Genomic DNA, 22,755 nt, shown 5'->3' with positions numbered 1-22,755 from the left:
CAACATATAAGTTATACGCTTAAGTTCTTACTCTTCTTTGTTTAATATTCTTCTAATACAATAAAATTTCTTTGCTGTTGCTAGCTGATGACTTTTGTATATATAGAGCTTTAAATTTTAAAATTCACATATTTTTACGTTAGCTGAATCTATTTTTAGCACATTCAGAGACTGGTTATAAATTTATATAGTTGCTTAAGGTCCATGTCAATGGAAGGATTTCTATAATGTCCTCTCACAAACCAAGTTAACCATGTCGAAATTAGCATTGATCTTAAAAATATTTAATTGCTATTGACGCATTAAGACGTACTCAGATTAAAGTTTTCACTCTCAAGTCAATGTGTGGCGTATGTTAGTAAATTTGTGGTATATTTGACGAGGAGTAGATCAGCTGACTTTTGAGGTTGGTCGACGAAAAAATTATTCTAGTGTTGACCGAACAAGTTATTTGTCTTAAAATAAGTCTGGATTTAAAGCCAAATGTAGTTTGCAGATTAACAAATAAAAATAAAGGATGTTACTATGATGACACAACAGTGTTATTTATCTTTATAAATGTATGTTTAGAAAAATTGACCTCGCTAAAGCTAATTACCGACTTGTTATATGATATTCATAACCAAATCTATTTTTTATATATTAATTAAGTAGGCAATGATAATTATGATAATAATTAACGTAACTTTAAAATAACCATTACTTGAAATAAATAGCATTAATAATATATTAGACGATGTAATAAAATTAAAAGCTAACAATGAATTTATTTCAATTACTTAAATAATCTGATATGGGTTTTTGTATTAACAGTATTATTTGAAATACTTTCATAAAGCAAATCTAATATTTGCCAACATACGTAATTACGTTTTACTTAAAACAATCTCTATTAAAGTCTGTTTTCATATTTTTCAATAATTACATATATAAAATTAGTATATATACATAATAATTATTATCTCAAAAAAAAAAACTGTGTAAATGGTTTTATTTTTATTTTTTATCTACCATCGCAAAGACATGAATATGTATGACTATTTGCATTGAGCCTTTACAATGTATTATTTTTAATAACGAATATTCACTGCTCTTCGATATTTTTTCGGTCGCTGTGTGTTCATTTTTTCCCTTCTGTTCCCTGAATATTCATTACACTAAGTGGGAATTCATAATAGACATGTCGAAGGCTTCTACGGTCTTTATCGGAACGGGCAGCCCGTAAGCCAAAGGTGTATTTGCGTTTGACTCTCGATACACCGTAAAATAAAAGCTTCGACGTTCGTTTGAGCTTCAGCCTTTTTCACTAACTTTGTTGCATGTCAAATGTGTACGTATCAAATATTTAAAACTAAATATATTTTCCGATGAAAAATTTGTATTTTTAATACATTATGTGTTGACTCAGCCATTTTTATTTTTTATAGAAAAAATAGATATTCTGCCACAATTTATATTTATATGTTGTTAGATGAATATGTTATAGTCTGGTGATAATCTAATCATCTTTTAAAGTTATGTTAGCGTATGAATTATAGACGTCGCAGCTGGATTAGCGTTGACGTGAAGAGAGAAGCGACTGATTTCCTAATCAAATAGTTTAGCTCTATTTAATGCAAGTTCAGATGACTATCGTGTGTTTTAATTCGATAGTTTTTAGTGAAAGTTCTTGATGAATATGTATGCACTTATGTAAATTTGGTCAGTCCACTCTGTGCTGTTGACGCGAGCGGTCGCATTCGCGCTTCGCTCCGTTATCGTACGAAGGACACCCCCGCTACCGTTCTGCAACGATAGACACGCCCACTGCAATTAGCTACAAAGACAGCGCCATGAAGAAGGCGCAGACGCGCAAGCGTTCTCTTGGAACGTTGAAGGCGTACCTAAACGCCTCACAATCAACTTCAGGCCTGCCAGACCACGAGTGGCAGGTACCCAAAAAGACATCGAAAGTTTCCCAGGATGCTAAGATGCCTCCGACCACGAGCCAAAACAGGTATGAAAAGCTTCCCGAAGTGATCGAAAGGAAGCAGCAGAGGATACCGCCTGTGATCGTAGAGATCACGGGAACACACCTCCAGACGATCGACTTAATTAAGTCGATCACAAAAACATCGAACTTCTCGTTGCGATACACGGGAAGTGGCAATGTGTCAGTACTTTGCGCGTCGTTTGAAGCACGCGCGTTGTTAATGGATGGACTGAAGGGCCAACGCGCCTTTCACACATTCACCGCCGACGACGATAAAACAGTGAAATCCGTGCTGAGAGGGCTCCCAGAGGTCCCCACCGAAGACATTGCCGCAGATCTCGAACGTCAAGGACTTAGCGTCGTCAAGGTGACGGCAATGAAGACCAAGACCGAGAAACAAGGAGACTCCAGGCTCTACCTTGTCCAGTTTCCGGCTAATACAACAACGAGCACTATAAGAAGCATCCGGTACGTTTGCTTCACCAAGGCCACGCTTGAAAAGTACAAGCGTAATAAGTTGCATTTAACGCAATGTTTCAGGTGTCAACAATTCGGCCACGCTGCAAGAAATTGTCAACGAGCTCCCAGGTGCGTCAAATGCCCCGGAAACCACGCCACGAACGAGTGCTCTAAGAAGGACCGAGAAGCACCCGCCATCTGCACTGGTTGTGGAGGAGACCATCCGGCCAATTTTAAGGACTGCCCTCGTAGGTTAGAATACCTACAGAAAACTCAGAAGAGACAACAGAGACCGACTCCCACTGTTCACTCGTCGCAGCCGAACAACATATTCAACCTCGAGCAAGCGCAATTTCCTGCACTGAAACCAACGAAACCAGCGTTGGTAAAAACCTCAACCACCCCAGCAGTGATCTCATCAGCCACTTCATGGAACGCCCAGGTTGGCGCCGCACCAGCACCAATAAACAAGGCGCCACAACGTCCCCAAACCAGGCAGCCTGAGGAGCCCCTCTCAGACACAATGCCAACTTCAGAGCTACGCAGGATGTTGCTCGTCCTTCAAGAAATCAGGACCAAGGCTGGAAAGTGTGCCAGCAAAATGGAGATCGCCTTGATGATGGTCGAATATCTCGATGTGCTCTTCTAAGGTGGGGCTCAACGTTTTGACGTGGAATTCACGCGGATTCCGAAATAAAACTGGAGAACTGGAACTGCTGATCAGTGAGTACAAAATTGATATTGTCGTAATCACCGAATCTTACCTCAAACCACACGTCAACGTTTTTATACCGAACTTTGTCTGCCTCCGGAGGGACCGTCTCTCAAGGCCAGGCGGAGGGGTCGCGATATTTGTAAAAAAATCAATTAAACACGCGCGCATTACAACAAACACGACTAATCTTGAAACTGTCGCGATACAAATTAAACACGATAATAAATTAATAATAATTGTCGCGGGGTATAATTCTCCCGGTGACAGGTTGCTTCGAGGTGACCTTGATGATGTGTTTCGTCTTGGAGAATCCGTGATATTAACTGGAGACTTTAACGCGAGACACATGCATTGGGATTGCCCCGGTGCGAATCGATCCGGTAAATTAATCTTTGATTATTTACACGATACGGACACTACTGTAAATTTTCCGAAATCCCCAACGCATTATCCTACCAACCACACGACTCCGTCAATTCTGGACATAACGTTGGTCAAGGGTAATTCCCGGATTTCAAACATGCACTGCATCCAGGCTCTGTCCTCGGACCACCTTCCAGTATTCTTTACGTTGGACGGTGAGGTCGAGATGGTGTCTGAGGTCGTTTTCAATTATGCAAAGGCTGATTGGAAGCGATTCAGAAGCATAGTAGAGTCTCGGGTATTGATTAAACGACAGAATTATACCTCAAATGACACTAAAACTATTGACGATGATATTCATTACTTAACATCCGTGATCGAGCAGGCCAAAATATCATCAATTCCGTCGCGTAAAAATATTTGGAATAACATAGAACTCACCCCAGAAATAATTAAACGTATTAAAATTAAAAATAATATGAGAAAGCAATGGCACAAAAATAAATCGCCCCAACTTAAAACTCTAATTAACAAACTAACTGATGAAATTCGCGTTCAAATTCAAAACATCAAAAACGCTTCGTGGTCGCGTAAACTAAAAGCTTTGAAACCGGGAGATAATTCCTTATGGAGAATGACGAAATCGCTTAAAAATAAAAACTCAAATATACCACCTTTAAAAACCGGAAACAACGTAGCTAACACGACTCAGGAGAAGGTCGAGATTTTAGCTGAGACATTTTCTACATCTTATCAACTTACGCAAAATTACATTGACCAAAAAACCCAAAATAAAGTAGACCGGGCAATTAAAGATATTAGTAAAACTCCAATAGATAAAAAATCCATTAACCAAGTCGGCATATCAGAAATTCTTAGTATTGTTAAACGATTATCAAATAGAAAGGCTCCAGGTATAGATAAATTAGAGAATATATTGATTAAAAACCTTCCTTTTGTTTGCTTTAAGTACTTAAATAACATTTTTAATTCATGCTTATCTTTTGGATATTTCCCAATAATCTGGAAAACGGCAAAAATTCATCCGATAAAAAAACCTGGCAAAGCAGATAACATACCAATTAACTACCGCCCGATAAGTTTACTTCCCTCATTTAGCAAATTATTTGAAAAAATTATATTATCTCGATTAAAGGAATCTCTTAATAGCAAACTCATTAATGAGCAATTTGGTTTCCGCGAAAATCACTCGACTACGCATCAACTTAATAGATTAACAGAGCACATATCTGCCGATTTTAATATGAAAAAAAGTTCTGGTCTTTTATTATTAGATATGGAAAAGGCTTTTGATACAGTATGGCATGATGGATTAATGTATAAACTTTTAAAATATGAAACTCCCTATTACATTATTCACATGTTACGGTCTTACCTGAAGAATCGAAGCTATGTTGTTTCGCTAAATAATACATTTTCGACACCGCGTAAAATACCAGCTGGTGTTCCTCAAGGAAGTATACTTGGCCCGTTTCTCTTCATTCTATATACTAATGATATTCCAATGTTAAAAAATACTAAACTCTCAATGTACGCTGACGACACTGCAATCCTTACTAGTTCTTATGGTCTTAAACCTATTGCAGTTAAACTTCAAAAATCCCTTGAAAACTTAAAAAAATATTTTATGAAATGGAGAATTAAAATTAATCAAGACAAAACAGAAGCAATAATATTCACTAAACGTAGACAACCCTTGCCTGCACCCATTAAAAGTGAACAAGGGCATAACATTGAATGGAGAGCGAGCGTTAAATATCTGGGTATACACCTGGACTCCAGACTAAAATTCAATAAACATATAACTGAACTCCGGTCGAAAGGGCTCGGCGCCATTGCGGCTCTAAAATCAATATTTAATAGAAAAAGTGCGCTTACAATAAAAAATAAAATTCTAGTCTATAGACAATTAATCAGACCTGTTTTAACTTACGCTTGTTCAGTGTGGAGTAACGCGAGTAATAGTAATTTTAATAAACTTCAAGTAATTCAAAATAAAGCCATAAAAATAATTTATAATACACCGTTTTATACTAACCTTAAAAAACTCCACACCAAACATTTAATTCCTACCATTAAAGAATACTGTTATTATCAAACCGAAAAATACTATAAAAAAATCTCGCGAGACCACGCAAACCCACTAATTTCAAGAATCGGTGATTACGACAAAGCAAAACTTAAATTTAAATACAAACATAAAATGCCTAAGCACATATTGCTTTGATGCAGTTAAGCTCATCACAGTGTCATCAGTTTCAGGTCTACAGGGCTAGGTTTATTTACCTTTGTATGTGTTTTATTTTGTATATTATGTATTTTGTATAATTTGTTTTTCTCATCAGCTTCATTCTTTTCCAAAATTTTTTTTTTTTTTTTTTGGATTTTTTTTTTAAATTTGTAAAAGGTTTTATGTATTTTTCCTTTAATTTAGTATATTCTCGTATAATTTATTATTCTTTTTATGTTATTGTATAACTTAACAATTTGTAAACAATGTAAATGGTTATGAACCAGTATTGTGCATTTAATATATCTGTATGCTATTTTACCTATGTCTATTTAAGAAATAAACTTTTATAAAAAAAAAAAAAAAAAATGTAAATTTGGTCAAGACTAAGAAGGTTATTTTTCTCTGACTCCTCTAAACAGTGGCACCAATTTAAATTTGTTTTTGCTTTGCTAAAAATCACCTATTTTTACAAACAAATAATACTTTTGCTTCCAGTTGCTTATGTTAACAATTATATAATTAAGAGTTTCTCAATCTATGTTGATTGACAAAAAATTTAGTTTATCGTCGACCGACGAATAAATTTGGATCTAGTTTGTGTAGTTTGTAGTTGAAAAAATAAATAAAAAATGGTATTCCGATTACACAAAGGTGTTAAATTTAAAAAAAAATGACTTGTTTTGTGTTATTCATAAGCAAATAATAATATAATATGTAATTATGAATATAATAAAAATCTATGTAGCTTTATAAATAACAAATAATAAAAATGTAATATATTATACGATGTTATAAAAAGAAAGGCTAAGTCTCTCAAATATTTAAATAACACTGATCATGTTTCTTTAAAACTTTTATAATACTAGGTATTGCTTAAAGTATTATACTTAAAAATTTCTGTTATTATTCAACATTCATTATTCAATTTTATTGTGTATAATTGTGGTATATTAGGTAGGGTGCAGATCAACTGACTCTTGAGGTCGGTCGGCGAGAAGGTGATTCTCTCGTCGACAACCAAGTTGAAATTATTCTTATACGTCCAAATCCATAGTCAAATAAAATTCACAGATTAATTATTAAAAGAGTAAAACTCATAGTTAAAAGATGTTGTACGGAAAACCCATATAAAGTAAACTTTTGGAAATATTATTGCATGATATCGTCATTTTTCTCACAGTTGTAAAAATTCAAATTTTATAGCGTTTTCATGGTTTGAACTTTGTGCATATCAGATTTAAAATTTTATGTTTTATAGTAAAATAATGCGTCACTCATTAGTAATGAGATTTAACCTTTGCGTGGGAATTTAATTTTTGCCTAGCTTATTTTATTTAATTTTACCTAAACATTATTTTTATTAGCATAGTATCTGCGAGACTTCCATCCAACACGATTAAGCAGATGCGCACATAGACGAAGGGTCAATTTGATAAGGAGAAATTTTTCTTAGTTTGTTACAAAATTATTACATGATAATATTTAAAGACAGTGATTGTCAGTTATTTGGTCCTAGTCAGTCTAACTATCAAGATATCTTTTTAATCTTCGATCAATATTGTACGGCAAAATATGATTTTAAAATATTATTTACAAAAATAATACAAATATACGCGTGCATCGTTCATGTACTGCATTTTAAGGAAATTAAGTAAAAAAATATAAATAATTTAAGGGTATGGAAAGAATTAAATGAAAATAAATACATATATCACGCACACAAAAACCGATTGCTAGAATAAAATATTAAAAAAAATCAGTAATAATGTTTTATTTTGGCAATCTACATTTGGTGTGCTTGCTCAATTTATTTGTAATGTATATAGACATTTTTAATATTCTTGCTGTAACAACTTGAACCTTCGATTTAGAATATATTTTATTTTAAGTGCCACTTTATATACAATATTAAATATCGACAAACACATTTAAAAATGGTGCGCATTACAAACACTAACATCCTTTAAAATCTTACAGTTTTTTACGCGTCTAGAGCTATTTTTATGTAAATTTATCGAAGTTTTTTCAAGTTTAATTTTACGTACTGTTTAAATTAAATAAAGTATATTGTTCACTTAAATTATATATATACAATAAAAAAATAGTTTTGCGATTTATTATTTAAAAAAAGAAATATTAAGTTAAACTGAAAAAATTTCTTCGTAAACATAAACAAGTTAAGTTATTAAGTCCTGTGGGTTAATTACCAATCCTGATAACAAGCGGCTGTCCTCCGCCGGTTAGTCCGTTAATATTGAAAGTCTTAATTAACAGTGTCCAGAGCGCGCTCCGAGCAAATTTCCTATATACGCACACACATATACTAAATATAATAGTACGTACATAAATTTTCTTGCTTTATTATGTTTGATTTGCATAATCACGTCTAAAAGCACCGCCTTTTCAGGACGTTACTTAATTAAAATGATTCGCGCGACGTGGAAAAGCGCTAAAAGACCGAAGGGAAAAGTGCGGTCTGAGGGCAAAAAGCAAACGGCGGACGTCATCCCAAGGCAAACGGGCCTCGAGATGTATGAATAATTAATTGCTGGCCCTTGCGGCCCTTTCGAACCTACGCGTACATTACATGGGGATGAGGAATTAGAGGGAATGTATGATTCGCGCGCCCGGGGCGTCTTAGGCGCCTAATTGCCGTGAGATGTGAAACGTTGGGAAATGTGAGTGCAAAAGTGGTGCGACAATGGTTTTAATTGCAAACATGGAGATGGGATTTAAGTTGGATTAAACGCGTTTTAGATGTCGTTAAGCAAAAACACAATGGTATTATGTCTTATTCCATACGTAAATCCGTTGAGTGAAACGTTTGATTATGCGGAAGCGATTCAATCAATAAATGATCCGATTTGGTATGTTTATCGGAATAGATGCTTTCAAATATGATATAGATATTATATTCATTTTATATTTTTCCATTTTGCGTTTAATCTAATCCTTTATCAAATTCGTAGCTTTTGTACGTTTGTCGTCATTCAATCTCACTGTAGTATGTGTATGATTTTATATTAAATTGTCACTCAAAAATGTTATAAATCATATGATATATACAAAAAGGTTAAGTATATCATATATTACTAGGGATAGCAATATTATACGTCAGTACGGGTGTTATCTGTTTTACAGGTATTGACATTACTATTATTATTTTAATTATTTAGTAATAAAAGAAACGAAAAAATAATCCGAGTACCGCTCGCATGTATCACCATGTTTTTAATTGTATCATTATCTCTTTTAATGTTTTCAATGTTTACATTCAGTACGGGTAATTACATTTTGTAAAAAGTCGTGACTTGTAATTTTTTTTTAGATTTTGAATTGTTTCTTTATTACATTACAATTAAATTACAGCTATACCTAATTGTCATGTTAATTATTTTCAAACGCTTATTCGGCTTAACTAATGTCTATTCATTTAAAGTCAAACTTAGTGCTTTGTTGCTAAGTTTATGCTGTAATATATTGTTGAATTTATTTTAGCAACATGCTTACAAATTTACGAAGACTCGGAACATTTTATTTAAATATATAAGATATAGTAACTATTGTCTTTATGTTTTTTTTTTTGGAGCATAATAAATAAGCATGTCATTCTTAAGTCGCCGACATTTATGACCAATTATCCGTGTTTCAAACAATAAGAAGCGTATAAAAAATTCAGATACTTCGGAAATTACTTTATAAGCTGGTCCTTTATTATGATGTCTACGAGTACTTATGAAAATCAATAAGACGACTGCGTAAAAAAACATTTTTGTCGCATTTATTTCTTCACTCTCATTCATTCATTACATTGTTGGAAAAAATATTTTTAAGAATGTGTCTTTCATCGACTGCTTCTAAATGCCTTCTAAGTTTTATAGGGCCAGAGTACCACTGCCAATTTATTCTAATAAAATATATTTTTATTTAACGAATCTATATTTTTTCTCAGTTAGGTTCATCCTAAATTTTTCAAAAACCAATTTATTTAATTGATGTTTGTGATATTTGTGGGATAAAAATGTGTTTTATTTTTTTTTTAATTATTGCAATTATTTAAATAATACTTATTGTTGAATTGAAAAAAATAAATATAAATATCTAAACGCATTGAATATATATAAAAAAAGTTTTGTTAACCTAAAATTCTTACAAAATCATTACGCTGAATAATTTTTGCTCGTTTAAAAAGATGGATAAAGCTTATTTTTCGTTCCTAAAAGAATATATATTTAGTACTTTTTATTAAAAAATATTGTCAGTAAAGTGTGTAATTTATTTATATCATTTAATTATAAACTGCATAAAAATAACTTAATAATTTCAATTGCATACAAAACATATTTTATGTAGGATTTTTTACAAAATATTTATTTTTAGGACTTAAGATGAATAATAAACTCAAACAAGTTACTTTTTATACGTATTATTATATTAAATAAAAGCTTTTATTACAATTACAATTGTAATGTTATTTAATTATTAAAGTTAAAAAAATATTTGTTTTAAATCACCCATCAAATTTATTTTAGCAGCCTATTTAGTAACGTATTTTTTATTTTAATTGCTATTGTTTTTATCTAGATATATATGTTAACATTTTTAACTAGTTTTATTATTATTTTATGAGTTGGTGAAATTCAATTCTTTAGTAAAATAGGCAAATACATTTGGTTTTAATGTAATTTATTTCTTAGTTTTTTATAAAAAAAAATTTTATTATATATAATTTTTATCAGTATAAAACTCAGACGTAGAATAAGGTCATGCCAAATCACTGACAGTTAGAATATCTTATTATTTATGGTAGAAGTATATAAAGTCATCAAAAACGCTCTCAATTTAATCAAGGTTGGGCTTTAAACATAAAAATGTTAATCCAGAAGGTTTGCAATAACACAGACAGCTTTACCCCTTTTGATGTCTTCGATAGATATATATTATACGCTAATTATGTACAAGTGTCTCAATTGTTTTTCATAAACCAGAGCATTTAAAAAATCTATATCTATATAACAAGTAAAAATGTATGCCTTTGAATCACTAAAATTTTCTTTACCGAAATTTCTTACGCATATCTATAAAATATATTATTATTTGTATTTAAGCTTTCTCGCTGAACTTTTCAAAATTTATTGTATTACCAGTAGAAATATTCTAAATAAAAGATACAGGGCAGTTTAATGTGATATTTCCTAATTAGCATATAGAATATAATTTCATAAATCTAAAATAAATATTATACAAAAAATATTATTCTTGATTAAATTATCATTTAATATATTTTTCATTTTTTTATATAAAGCATTTTCTATCACGCACACATTTACCATTATTATTATGGCAATACCCGTATACACTTTAGCGCAACAATTCAGCATTACTATCAACGTTCGAATAACTGGTTAACCGCATTAATGGCAGCCATAAGCGACCGTTTCAGAGCGTTCGTGTTCGGATTGTGTAATTCTCGGCTCGAATTTATTTTTTCCACCGCCTCCTTCCCCCTTGAAATTCTATGAATTCCTTCGAATGGTTATACCCAGCGACGCAGAAGTCCGCCGTTTTGGGCGCAGTTGGGAGAAAACTCCGATGGTCGCCTCCCTTATATTCCAGCGCCGCCTCGCCGGGATTAATGTGTAAATTTATGCTAATAATAAAGCCTTCTTCAGCCCCTGGATATCCAGCGAATTTGGGCAGTTTGCGAGGTTCGGTTTATTGAATTTATGCCTTTGCCATATTTATGCTTATCGCGCGGGACGCCTAATCCCCGAGACTCGGCTGCTGCGAGACGATCCGGCGAAACGGGCGCAAATTGTTGACAGGTACATGGAGATTTAAGGTTTAAGGCAAGATTTCGGCGATGTACCGTGTGGTGTTTGCTTTTGATAGCACGAATTAGTAATATGTGAGACGAAATTTTAACAATTATTTAATGCTCTTTTAGATTAATTTTGTATTATGTATAAATAATGTAGCAAATTCACAGATATAATATATACATACATCACACTTGTAGCTTAAGCAATCATGTGACAGAGATGAATTATGAAAAAATATTAGATTAGAAATTTAAAGTAAAAATGTAAATCTAAAATTAATTTTGTATTTCAATCAATATGAAACGACAATCTATATTTTTTTTGGATAAACGCAATTTAATTATATTGCATTTATCCAAACTTTTGTATTATATGTTATTTATGCTTTTCTCCAAATTGTTTGAGCTGATGTAGCGTATATAGAATTTGTACAAAATGTACATTTGTACATAGTGTACAGGTCGTATTAAGTCGCTTCGATAGTAAATTTTCGGTTGCGTCTGTTAAAGGCATTAGTATTAATTTTCGTACATGTGTTCTGGAGGTGATGTTCAACATGAAAATATGCCATGGTGGTCCATGGTTTAAGAAGTCTTTGGAGCATAGTAGTCAAAGTAGTTCGAGCGTCAAGTACGCCGTTTCCCCACTACGTACGTGGAAAGATATCGCTAGATTGTTTGGGAGTACTTGTTAATGGGTGCTAGGTACATGGACACCGTTTGCGGTACTTCAAACGCGCATGTGCTGTTTCTTGACTCATGCTATACACGACTCGCTACAATTGCACGTTTAAAAAAAGTGTTCTCAAATTTCATAACAAATTTAAAACGCAATGCGTCGTTTCATATATTTCTGTTAAATGCATAAATAATTTTAAAATAAAAATTATATACACTAAGAGATACTCTTCATTTTGAAATACAGGTTTAGTTTCAGTTTATAGTAATATATTTAATTGAATAGGAATGTACAATGGTAATCTAAAATACAGTATAATTTGCAAGTTTAACCTAGCATGTGATCGAAAGTAATCAAAACCCCTACTAAAATCGTTTCGGCTTAACTCTCGAAAATTTACCAATGTTTTTCACCAGAATACGGCCGCTTTATTGTATGTAGTTGAACTGGCGTTAAACGTGGTTGCTATTTTCCTCGGTGCAATGTCGACAAGTTGGCGACAGCTGTCCGAATGAACATGACAGTGGAGCGCAGTTCGCCGCTGCTTGTAATGCGAAAACCGCAACGGTCCTTGCCACGTGATTGATTGACTATCCCTGAACTACATCGGTAATGATGAGACCACAGTGTAATGTCATGAATATTGCATTGATGACTAACACAGTGTAAGGTGAGATAAGCAATATTTTTTCAATTAAAAATAATATTTTAAATAAGTATTTATTTAAAATATTATTATATTTATATGCTTAAAGAAAACAGTTTTGACTAGAAGTGAACGGGTTTATTTAGTTAAATTAGATCATATAAGTAATTCTTGCCTCTTGTGCATACTTCTGTTATCAGGTATGTGTCTGTTTCTGTAGGTATCAAACCATAAATTAGTCAATTATATTCGGTCCTTTTGCTTAAATTAATAGGGATAATAGTCTTTTAACTAAGAATGCCAATAGCATAGACTTTATTAAACACGCGTTTGAATAAGGACAATTATATGATTCGAGCGTGATAAGCTGTATATAAATAATAATATATTGTGTAATACTTATAGCTTAAACATAAGTCATTTTCAAGTCGGTATTGTAATAGTATTTGTGTATGTCTGTTAAGAATTCTTTTTCTGGGTGACTTCGCGGTATTTGTAAAAGGGTGTATATATTGTAAAGTAACGCTGTTTAATGATTTACTATATTCTAATAATATAATCAATATTTTTAATTTCAAATAGTGAAGCTACAATTTTATGGATTATTTTAGAAATATTGCGCTTTTAATTTAAATATTTAAAAATTAGCGATAATGTTTAAAATTAACTTATATAAATTTAATTATGTATATTTTAATAGTGATTTATAAAATAAGTATTTAAACTAAAGTTTATTTTTAACCATCCTTAATATACTAAAGGCTTTGCTTGCGTTCGAATCCCTTAGCTCAGCATTATTTCTCGAATTGCAATCTCTCGGATCAGGGCGTCCAAAATAAGGGACTTATGTTAATCGACCGAGTCAAACATAGTGGTAGTTTCGTCACACCCGTCCGTTCTCTCTGGCTCCTTGTATATTCAATAGGCAAATGTGGCGATTAGGGGTGTTCCGGGTCACTCTTTGTGATCTCTTTCTCTTGGCTCTGATCGGAAGTCGAGACACGTTTTTGTATTGTATTGAAAAGTAAACGCCGAATCGGGTCACGGTTGCTATGACAGGATCGATTTTCGTATGTCTTTTAACAAACATATCGCTTTATTTTTTAATCAATGTTATAAGAAAAAAAGTCTAAAGCCTATAATAGGATTTAAACCGAATTTTTTGTTGGTCATGAAACACAATATCCTTTAAAACATCCTCATTTCTCGTTTTCTTTTGAAAGCATTTTCTATGAATAGATACAAGCCCTTGATCCTAAACATCTTATTGCGCATAAAATTTTCCATTGAAATGGGAAATTGCCTCTGGTTTGTGTATATTATTTTCTAATTATATTCACAATAAGGGTTTATATTTCAGCAAACATAATATTTTTAATTGAGTCAGAATCGTGTTTTTGTGTAGTGTAAAAATGGTATAATTCTAAAATATTATTATGTTATATTATATAAGACAAAAAAATCATTTAACTTATAACGTGGATGTTAAATATATTATATAATATTATATATTTTAAAACGAGTGTATTGACAAAAAAATATTTACGTATAAATATAGTAATTCATATTATTTTTATTTCTTTAAATATAATCGATTTTATTTTAAAAACGCTAAATTCATACTCCGCCGACAATTACAAAAGTATTTATTTTAATTTAATTTTTTATACTTAGTAAATTTATATACTCAAAAGAAGTAAATTAAAAATTTAGTAATAAAACAGCTTTACATTTTTGATTTTGTAGTAAATATTTGCTAAAAATATATTTTTTTTGTAAAATTTGTTATTTTACATATTATTTTCCAACAAAGACCATAACCTGATCGTATATTGTATATGCAAACTTATTTTCATTACTAGTTATAAAATAGCATGTATAGTTTTTATTGATTTTTTATTTAAATAAAAATTATTTTTAATATTTCTTAAATATCCAACTTCACATTTTTTTAATCATATAATCTAGAACTAAAATTTTATTTAATTTATCCTTACTCTAATGGTTTTATTTTGTAATTTTTAAAACGTCGTTTTATCTGATTTATTAAGCACGTATAAAATTGTTTTACAATAAATATTATAAAGATACGATAATTATTTTGTTTAATTCACACTCGATCAATCTCCCATTATAGACAATAAATATATTTTCTAGTATTATAGACAATTCTTTCCATTATAGACAATAAATATAGTTAGGTATAAGAAAATAAGTACGGCCAGGAGAATAATGTACGGAGATGTGAATTTATATAAAAATATGCCTAGGGCATTCTGCAAAAATAAAATATAATGGGTTTTCTAAATAAAAAATATTAAATTAATGAATAAATGTGAGGCTATTTATAACTAATTGCTTAATATAGTTCTGTATTACTAAATATTAAAATAGGACTATATTGCGTTTAGCTTTAGTTGTAAATACGTGTAATATATAATAAGGCACATATGATTTTTACGCTTAATTTTTTATTTTTATTTTATTTCATCAAAATCAATTTATAATATGTTTGTATATTTAGTCTGAACAATTTGAGATGAATTGATCGTAATGAGTTATGGCAAGATGAGCTCGCTGGCTCTTTGACTGGGTCAATATAAGAGGACTCGCGCTTAGAATACAAAATTGGCCAGAAATCCCCAACTAATCCCAAACATTCGTAATTGTTTACGTGAAGTTGCCTGCAATTAAAACGTCTGCTCGCAGTTCGGCAATTATTTCGGCGAATCCGCTGGATAAATTTTAATTCGAATCGCCCCCTAATAAACTGCGAAAGAGCTTTCCGACCGGATAAAGAGAGAGTACCCATTTTTGTCTTTGAAAGGTAATGAATTTTATTTCGGCGCTTCCTCCGACGCTAAATGAATTTCCCCCAAAATAAGACGACGAGAGAAGCAGAAAGGAAAAAGAAATGAAAAAATGGCCAAAGAAGAAGAGCCCCTCTCTCGCGATTCTTCTGTGATATTTAAATCATTCGCTCATTCGCTCTCAAATGTAATCGAACGCCGCTGAATGGCTAAAGAAATTATTCTTGCTTTACATCTGACGTATCAGCAAATTGAGCGCGCGTATACCATGTACCAGGAATCATTTAACGTTCGTCGGTACATTTAAAATTGAAACGGGTTTATTAAATTTGTGTAAACACACGCTTGAACATTAATAGGGTATTTACGTTTTTACGTAGAAGGCGAATCTTTTGAGACGAATACGCAGAGCGTAATAAGTAAATCGAGATGAAATTTGATACTAAGTTGTAATGTATACATATACATACATTACGGATTATATTAAAGCACCGATGAATACATGTGAAATTAATTTGATTTTATGTATGTGCATATGAACGAGTATTATATTTGTAGCGCTAATGACACGCGTGAATTGTTCACAGGTTACGAATCAACCGGCGCTTCACCCAAACGCGACCTCCGATACATAAAGACTTATTATATTATTGTGCTGAAGTTAATGTTCTACTCTGTGTTTTCATTCCTATAATACGCCATGATCTTATTTTAAGCAAAATATTAGCTTTATATAGAATATTTAAATAAATATATCACCATTATTAAATGTAAAATATTTTTATTAAATTTATTAATATTTACATATTTCAATATCTATTATATTTAATCTACTTTGTGTTAAAATACAAGTTCCTAGAATTTGCATCGTTCTTGATTTCAAATTTTTCGTTGCAAAAATAATTTTATATTAACTTATTATTACTTTAACATTTCAATTCAGTACATATATGTAAAATCCATATTTAGCAATTAAATTGATTGAATTGAAATATTTTCACTAATATGTTTGTTACAAGGAAACTCAATTTTCCTCAAAGTTGCTTTTCGCATCTCGGATAGTACATAACTTCCGGTATTGACACGATAACAGAGCTTTTATTTGTCGCAGCGGAATTAGCCGAGGACAAACATGTCTGATACATATCTCCTGTTTGTCTACAAACTACCCAACATAAATCCAGGCGTATAATTGTAACATCGCTGCTCGTTTCATTTGTCCAGACTTTGTATTATTTGCTTAGAAGAAGAAAATGTTTCATTTTGCTCGCAGCTTGGACGACGCGACGGATTATGATTATACTATAATTTTTCATATACACTATTAGAACGTAGCATTTTCACGATTTTCCCTTCAACTAATTTGAAATATATTACTTAAAAAAAAACTTAAAATACTTTTGCAATTCATATATCAAATAATATAAAACTTTTGCAATTCATATATCATTGTAAAATATCTAAAAGTATGGATTCTATGTTTCAAAAAAGGTGAAAGAGAAGGGACAAATCATTCAAATGAGTTGTAGCTTTATGCAATGGGCAAAATCCTAGCATAAAACCTTCTGTTTAATGTACAGACAGCCAAGGGCGGAGCCCTGACGGTGGTGCGTCAACCGTTATTAAAGGCAAATCAACTACGGCTGTCTTTTCGTTAACACGTGTACATCTTAACGGGATGTAGTAGAAAACCTAATGTTTTAATATTTAGTTGACTCAGCAATTTATTGATGAGTCATTCTAATTAAAAACATTTTCTCGTTAACGTCACATATTTAGTTATATTAAAAATTATTTTATTAATTTTTGCACCAAACAAATTTTAATTTACAAATAATATAACATAAACAGAAAATAAAAAAAGCTTGATATTCTAATTTGTTTCTTAATGCATGAAGGTGTTTTTTTTATTCCATTTAGGAAGCCCGTTTTTGTTTTATTTTTGCGAATTGTCCTAAGAATATTATTATACAAATTAATACCTCCGTATATAATTTCCATGGCCGTACTCATTTTCTTATAACTAACTATCCTTAAATTCTCTCTATTCATAGTTATTAATTTAGTGCATCTTTATTTCTTAATACTTATTAAAATACTCATAATAACATATTACAACCCAAAACCACGGTTTTGGGTTGTAACGATTCTGTTATAAAATTATATCTACTTTTAATTTTACATTCTACCATATTTTTGTAAATATTGTTCCATATCATATTAACATCCATCTTATATATTGTACATTCCAGTCACATTTTTGTAATTGTAATTTTAGTTTTAATTTGTTAATTTTTTAAAATTATGGTAATATTTTTTTTACCTTAATTACAATATATACAATTGAATTATAATATATACAAAGTGTCGGCAGTTATGAATAAAAAAGTCTTTGAGTCATAGAGCCCAGCAATTGTCTTTGGTATTTTGTCTGTCCGCTAAGTTGATATGTAGAGTTTTAAGATTCCGTGAAAAGTCTACCAATCTAAGTCTTCGTCAAGCGAGTCGAAGAGTATATTTTTTAGTGATTGTTAGGCTGGTGCTGGGTGATAAAATGTAAAAATCATATTTACTAGTCCTTTGGAGAAGCTTGCACAAATGGGAGCAATGGCAAATTCAGAGCTAATCGCATTAGTGTTCAGCTCCACTTTTAATGCACTTCAATTTTTAAGTTAGGGCGATAGTCAGATAATTACAAAGGATAATTAAGACAATGCTTGTTCAATATAAAACTAGTGTTTTAATATACATTCCTAGATAATTCGGGGTACAACTTTTTTGTGGTAATTTATTGCATTTGAAAGTCTGCGTTGCTATTTTTTAATTGCTTTCTACAAAAAAATAATTAATTGACATTGGTATGGCTATAGTATCTTAAGCTATGTTATATAGCAACAATTTGTAGTTTTTCTCGTTAATTTACTATAATATTAGTATCCTAATTGAACCTTAATATTAATCCGTAGATAAGAATATCTAGCTATGATTTTTAAATGAGCAAATTTTTATGAATAACAATATTAATTAAAAAGTCTTGAATTTATTACGTCAATACTCTATAATGCTGTTTATATGTATGTTCCAAGGAAATTTAATTATCAATGGCATTTTAGTGAAATTATATCCGAATATATTTGCACACGTATATCTATATTTATAATAGCGAAAGTATAATTTTACTGATAGGCGCTAGTGATATTATGTTGAGGCTTAATGTTACAATTGCGAAATGTCCATTTGTTGCTTAAATAAATTCACCATATCACCCGCTTTTAAAAAAAATCAATTTTATTAATTCTGGTATTAAAATTGTACATAAATTGTTTGATATATTTTAACTGACCGGGCAAATGCAAAAATGTTTATTTTAGTGAAAATATAAACATATTGTGAAATATGTAAAAAATCTCAATGTGTCAGGAACTACCACTACTATAAGACAAATAATAGAAAATTTTTTTTTCATATCAACGGATGTACGTTACATGAAACAAGGTCAACAGTAATAAAGTAGTGCTTCGCCTTGAGCTAGATCTAAAAGCTTTACGAGCGATATATAAAAGCTTTTGGAAGGTAAGAATATATGGATTTACATAATAATTAATTTAATTACAAAAATTGTTTTGTTCTTATTCATATGTGTATATATAAAATTGCACATTTAATATTTTCTTAGGACCTGATTATAAGTTTTAAAAAAAGACATACATTTTAAAATGGTGTTTCCATAATTATTAAAAAGCTTTATTAGTGATTGCTTGTTATTTCTGTATTAAATATATACAAATGTTTTTGGAAATAAAAGTCAAGTAAAAGCTTAAGTGCGAACATATGTTAATACGTAACTTGGAAACATAAATTAGGTGCATTTTTATGGCCATTCGAACAATTCAATCGTAAAATGGCAAAGCCGTCAACCACCAGCGTGGAAAAATATTTATTCAACATGCTTTTGCAACCCTACTTTTTTCCCTCGGACATTAAATTTCCTCGTTACTTTTTTATAATGCACAAAGTTGCGTGTCGGCCCGTATCCATATTTAAAACTTTGCAATCCATTAAGTTATCTCTATATACATTCATCAATATTCAGAGCAACGGAACTCTCTGTCAAACATTTCTAGGGTCTCGTCCTTCAAAGTGAAATTTTATACACAGTGTGTCGAAAAATTTTGGTTTCATTTTAAAACAGAACTATTACTATGTAAAAATCATTACGGTTATTAGTAATCAAATCATTATTACAAGTAACTTATTACTCGATATAAAAAACCCATCCAAAAATTTCATAAAACAAATTTGAAAAAGGCCGACAGATATATAAATTCCTAAAAACAGTTAGGTACAAAATACACTAGTATAGATCGGTTGTCCTTGGATGGTGAATTTACAAATAAATAGGATGTTTAAAACCACAAAAATAATATCTTTGGGAACATGATTTTTTGTTTCTTATCGCTGCAAAATTTATGGTTTATAAATTAATATTAAACCAATTTATGATACTTTTATATTAAGCAGTACTTATAAGATATTCTTGCTTGAATATATATATTTATGTGTATACACATTATGTATTATTAAAGCTAATTAGTAAGATACCTCTCACGTCAGTTTTGTCTCATTTTTATACCGCATGAATAGCGATAAATTCACAGGTGTATGCGTCCCAGTCTTGTATAAAACAGTATCAAACTAATTATTGTATCTTATATATTATCGGAAAAAGAGTTATTACAGTCACTTTTTACTTGACACACTGTATATATATTTTTCTCAAGGGGGTCTATATTCGGAAGGCTTTTTGCCAGAGGGATGGGAGGACCAATCCGCGTATTAAGTCCGCATACTGACAAGGCAGACCGAATGATTGATGGACCTTTGGCACATCCTATCGCCACACGAGAACGTTTCGCATTATACCAAAGACAGAAGTTTAAATAAAAATAATACAATCTTATCAGAAGCGCAATCCATCACTGATCTTTGGATTTGGCTCGAGATGTGGCAAGGCTGTTTATATGTATACAATACATGCGTGAGTCACCAGATAAATAGAGAACATTTCGATCTTTTATATATAAATATTATATAAGTACAAAAATAGATTTTATTTTTCCATAGTATTTTTTTTATTATGCAGTTTCCATAGTATGTTTTTCACTCATATTTATTTGAAAAAAAAAATGCAAATTGTTAATTGAATAATATATGTAACTATAAAATATAAAATATTCAAATAATAAGAGAGCGAGTCCGTTTATGTCACCTGACAATATTTAAGAGAAATGTGAAACAGAATTCATTTGACACTTAATCGACACGTCATTTTTCGCTGCGTGATTTTCGCGCAACACAGTTACGTCAATAAGCTTATTTTATCAATAGCTTGCTTCTTGCTTGAAAATTAATTTATATAGTAAATTTCAGTAATCTGCGGTTTAAAATTAGAGAAGGCAAGTATAATTCCCGTTTAAAATATATTTTATTAATTTGCTTCGCGATTAAATACAATTTTTGGTGACATTTTATATGTATAAATTATATAAGTATAGCTACGTTTTATCCTTTGCGGGCGCCACTGCTGTTACCAGTACTAGAGCCCTACGAGTCCAACCCTTATGGGCGGGCACCCAGCTTTTGATGGTCGGATGAGCGGGGCCTACCCCACGTTGTGCTAAATATTTTATTGGAGTTGAATTAGTTTTTTTCCGAGCGCTCGGAGAAACGTGCTCTCATTGACTGGCCTGCATTGTTTTGCATTGCATGCATTACGGTATCATCCTTGTCACAACACCACTCCCCGGAGCTTCGAGGGATGTATATGTTGCCTCAGTCGCAGAATTTGCCCTCAGTTACTCTCAGGGCCGAGCCCTATGGCCCTGCTTGTGTAACTATGCTATGCTTTTTTCGTCACCAGTAGTGCCTCGCGCCCTAACTCAGCCGGTCAATCACTTTCCCTCAAGGGTTTTGGTTTTAACCTCAAGAGTGGTCCCTTGCTCTCCCACACTGTAAACGGCGAACTCCAGCGTGTGGTCGACTGGCGTCCATGTATAAATTATACAAAGAAATTATTATATTTCCATACCAGCAAAAATAAATTGTTGAGCGTGTAACTGTTATACTCCGTTTCTAATCGATTGTTGTCGCCAAGTGTTAGAATCAGAGTTTTTCAGATGTTTTTATGCTATGCTTACGATATATGGTATACAAAATATTTAATATCATTTTTTTTTAATGTACTTGAAAAGTAAATTTCATTACAAAAATAAATATTGTCCGCATTGACCTCACTACACCACTGCGTACAAGTACTTATGAATAATAAAACATATCACATGTATATTTTAAAATTTGGAGAAAATATCAGTTTAAAAGCAATCAACTTATAATTAATATCAACAAATACACTTTCTACGGCCTGTCATTCCATAAAAAGTGATAATTTTTAGCGTACTTTTTTTTCTTTGAAAGAGTGCAAATCATTGTTATTATTTTATATTTTTAGTAAATATGTTATTTAAATTATTTATTTCAGTAAGTATCTTACTTTTCCTGTTTATATAAAACTTATTCAATCGAAAAATAAAATATTCAATTTTTTGTTGTACTTCTGCGTATAGATATAGAAATCTAAAGTACGTTAACCTTACTTTGTAGACTGTTTCAAAAACTAATATAATGAATTATTTTTAAATATTTTGCATGATTTTACGTATCTCGCATATATATTTAATGAAAAAAACTACTTGAATATAATATTTTTTAAACTTTGTTTCATATATTTTTTAATATAAATATTTCTATAATCACAAAACTTATATATCGTTCTCGCTAAATATAAGCACGTCATCATGGTCCAATTTCGCCATGCTGTTTGATGTTGGCTCTCCTTTGTTAGTGTGTTTTATAAATGTTGGGATCGATGTATTGTGTTTTTGTCGGCCCACGGTTTTTATTAATAAAATTTAATGAAAATAGAGAAGAAAAACGCGATAAAAGTAATTTATTACCTCCACCGTCTATTATTCACCAG

At 31.2% G+C, this 22,755-nt stretch overlaps 2 protein-coding genes across 2 annotated transcripts in view; both read left to right on the top strand.

Annotated features, from left to right (window-relative positions):
• LOC148236386 (uncharacterized) overlaps nucleotides 1–22,755 on the top strand; it is a 311,981-nt gene that overhangs the window by 109,227 nt on the left and 179,999 nt on the right. The window lies entirely within an intron of this gene.
• On the top strand, nucleotides 1,701–5,825 carry LOC148236390 (uncharacterized). The gene is made up of 2 exons (XM_088182809.1): nucleotides 1,701–2,440; nucleotides 2,513–5,825. The coding sequence occupies exons 1-2, from the start codon at nucleotides 1,833–1,835 to the stop codon at nucleotides 3,078–3,080; spliced, it is 1,176 nt and encodes a 391-aa protein (XP_088038935.1). The 5' UTR covers nucleotides 1,701–1,832; the 3' UTR covers nucleotides 3,081–5,825.

Source organism: Plectrocnemia conspersa, unplaced genomic scaffold, assembly GCF_051122295.1.
Source record: "Plectrocnemia conspersa isolate PC_06_02 unplaced genomic scaffold, ASM5112229v1 ptg000003l, whole genome shotgun sequence".
Taxonomy (NCBI): domain Eukaryota; kingdom Metazoa; phylum Arthropoda; class Insecta; order Trichoptera; family Polycentropodidae; genus Plectrocnemia; species Plectrocnemia conspersa.
This window is presented reverse-complemented; position numbering and strand designations above follow the sequence as displayed.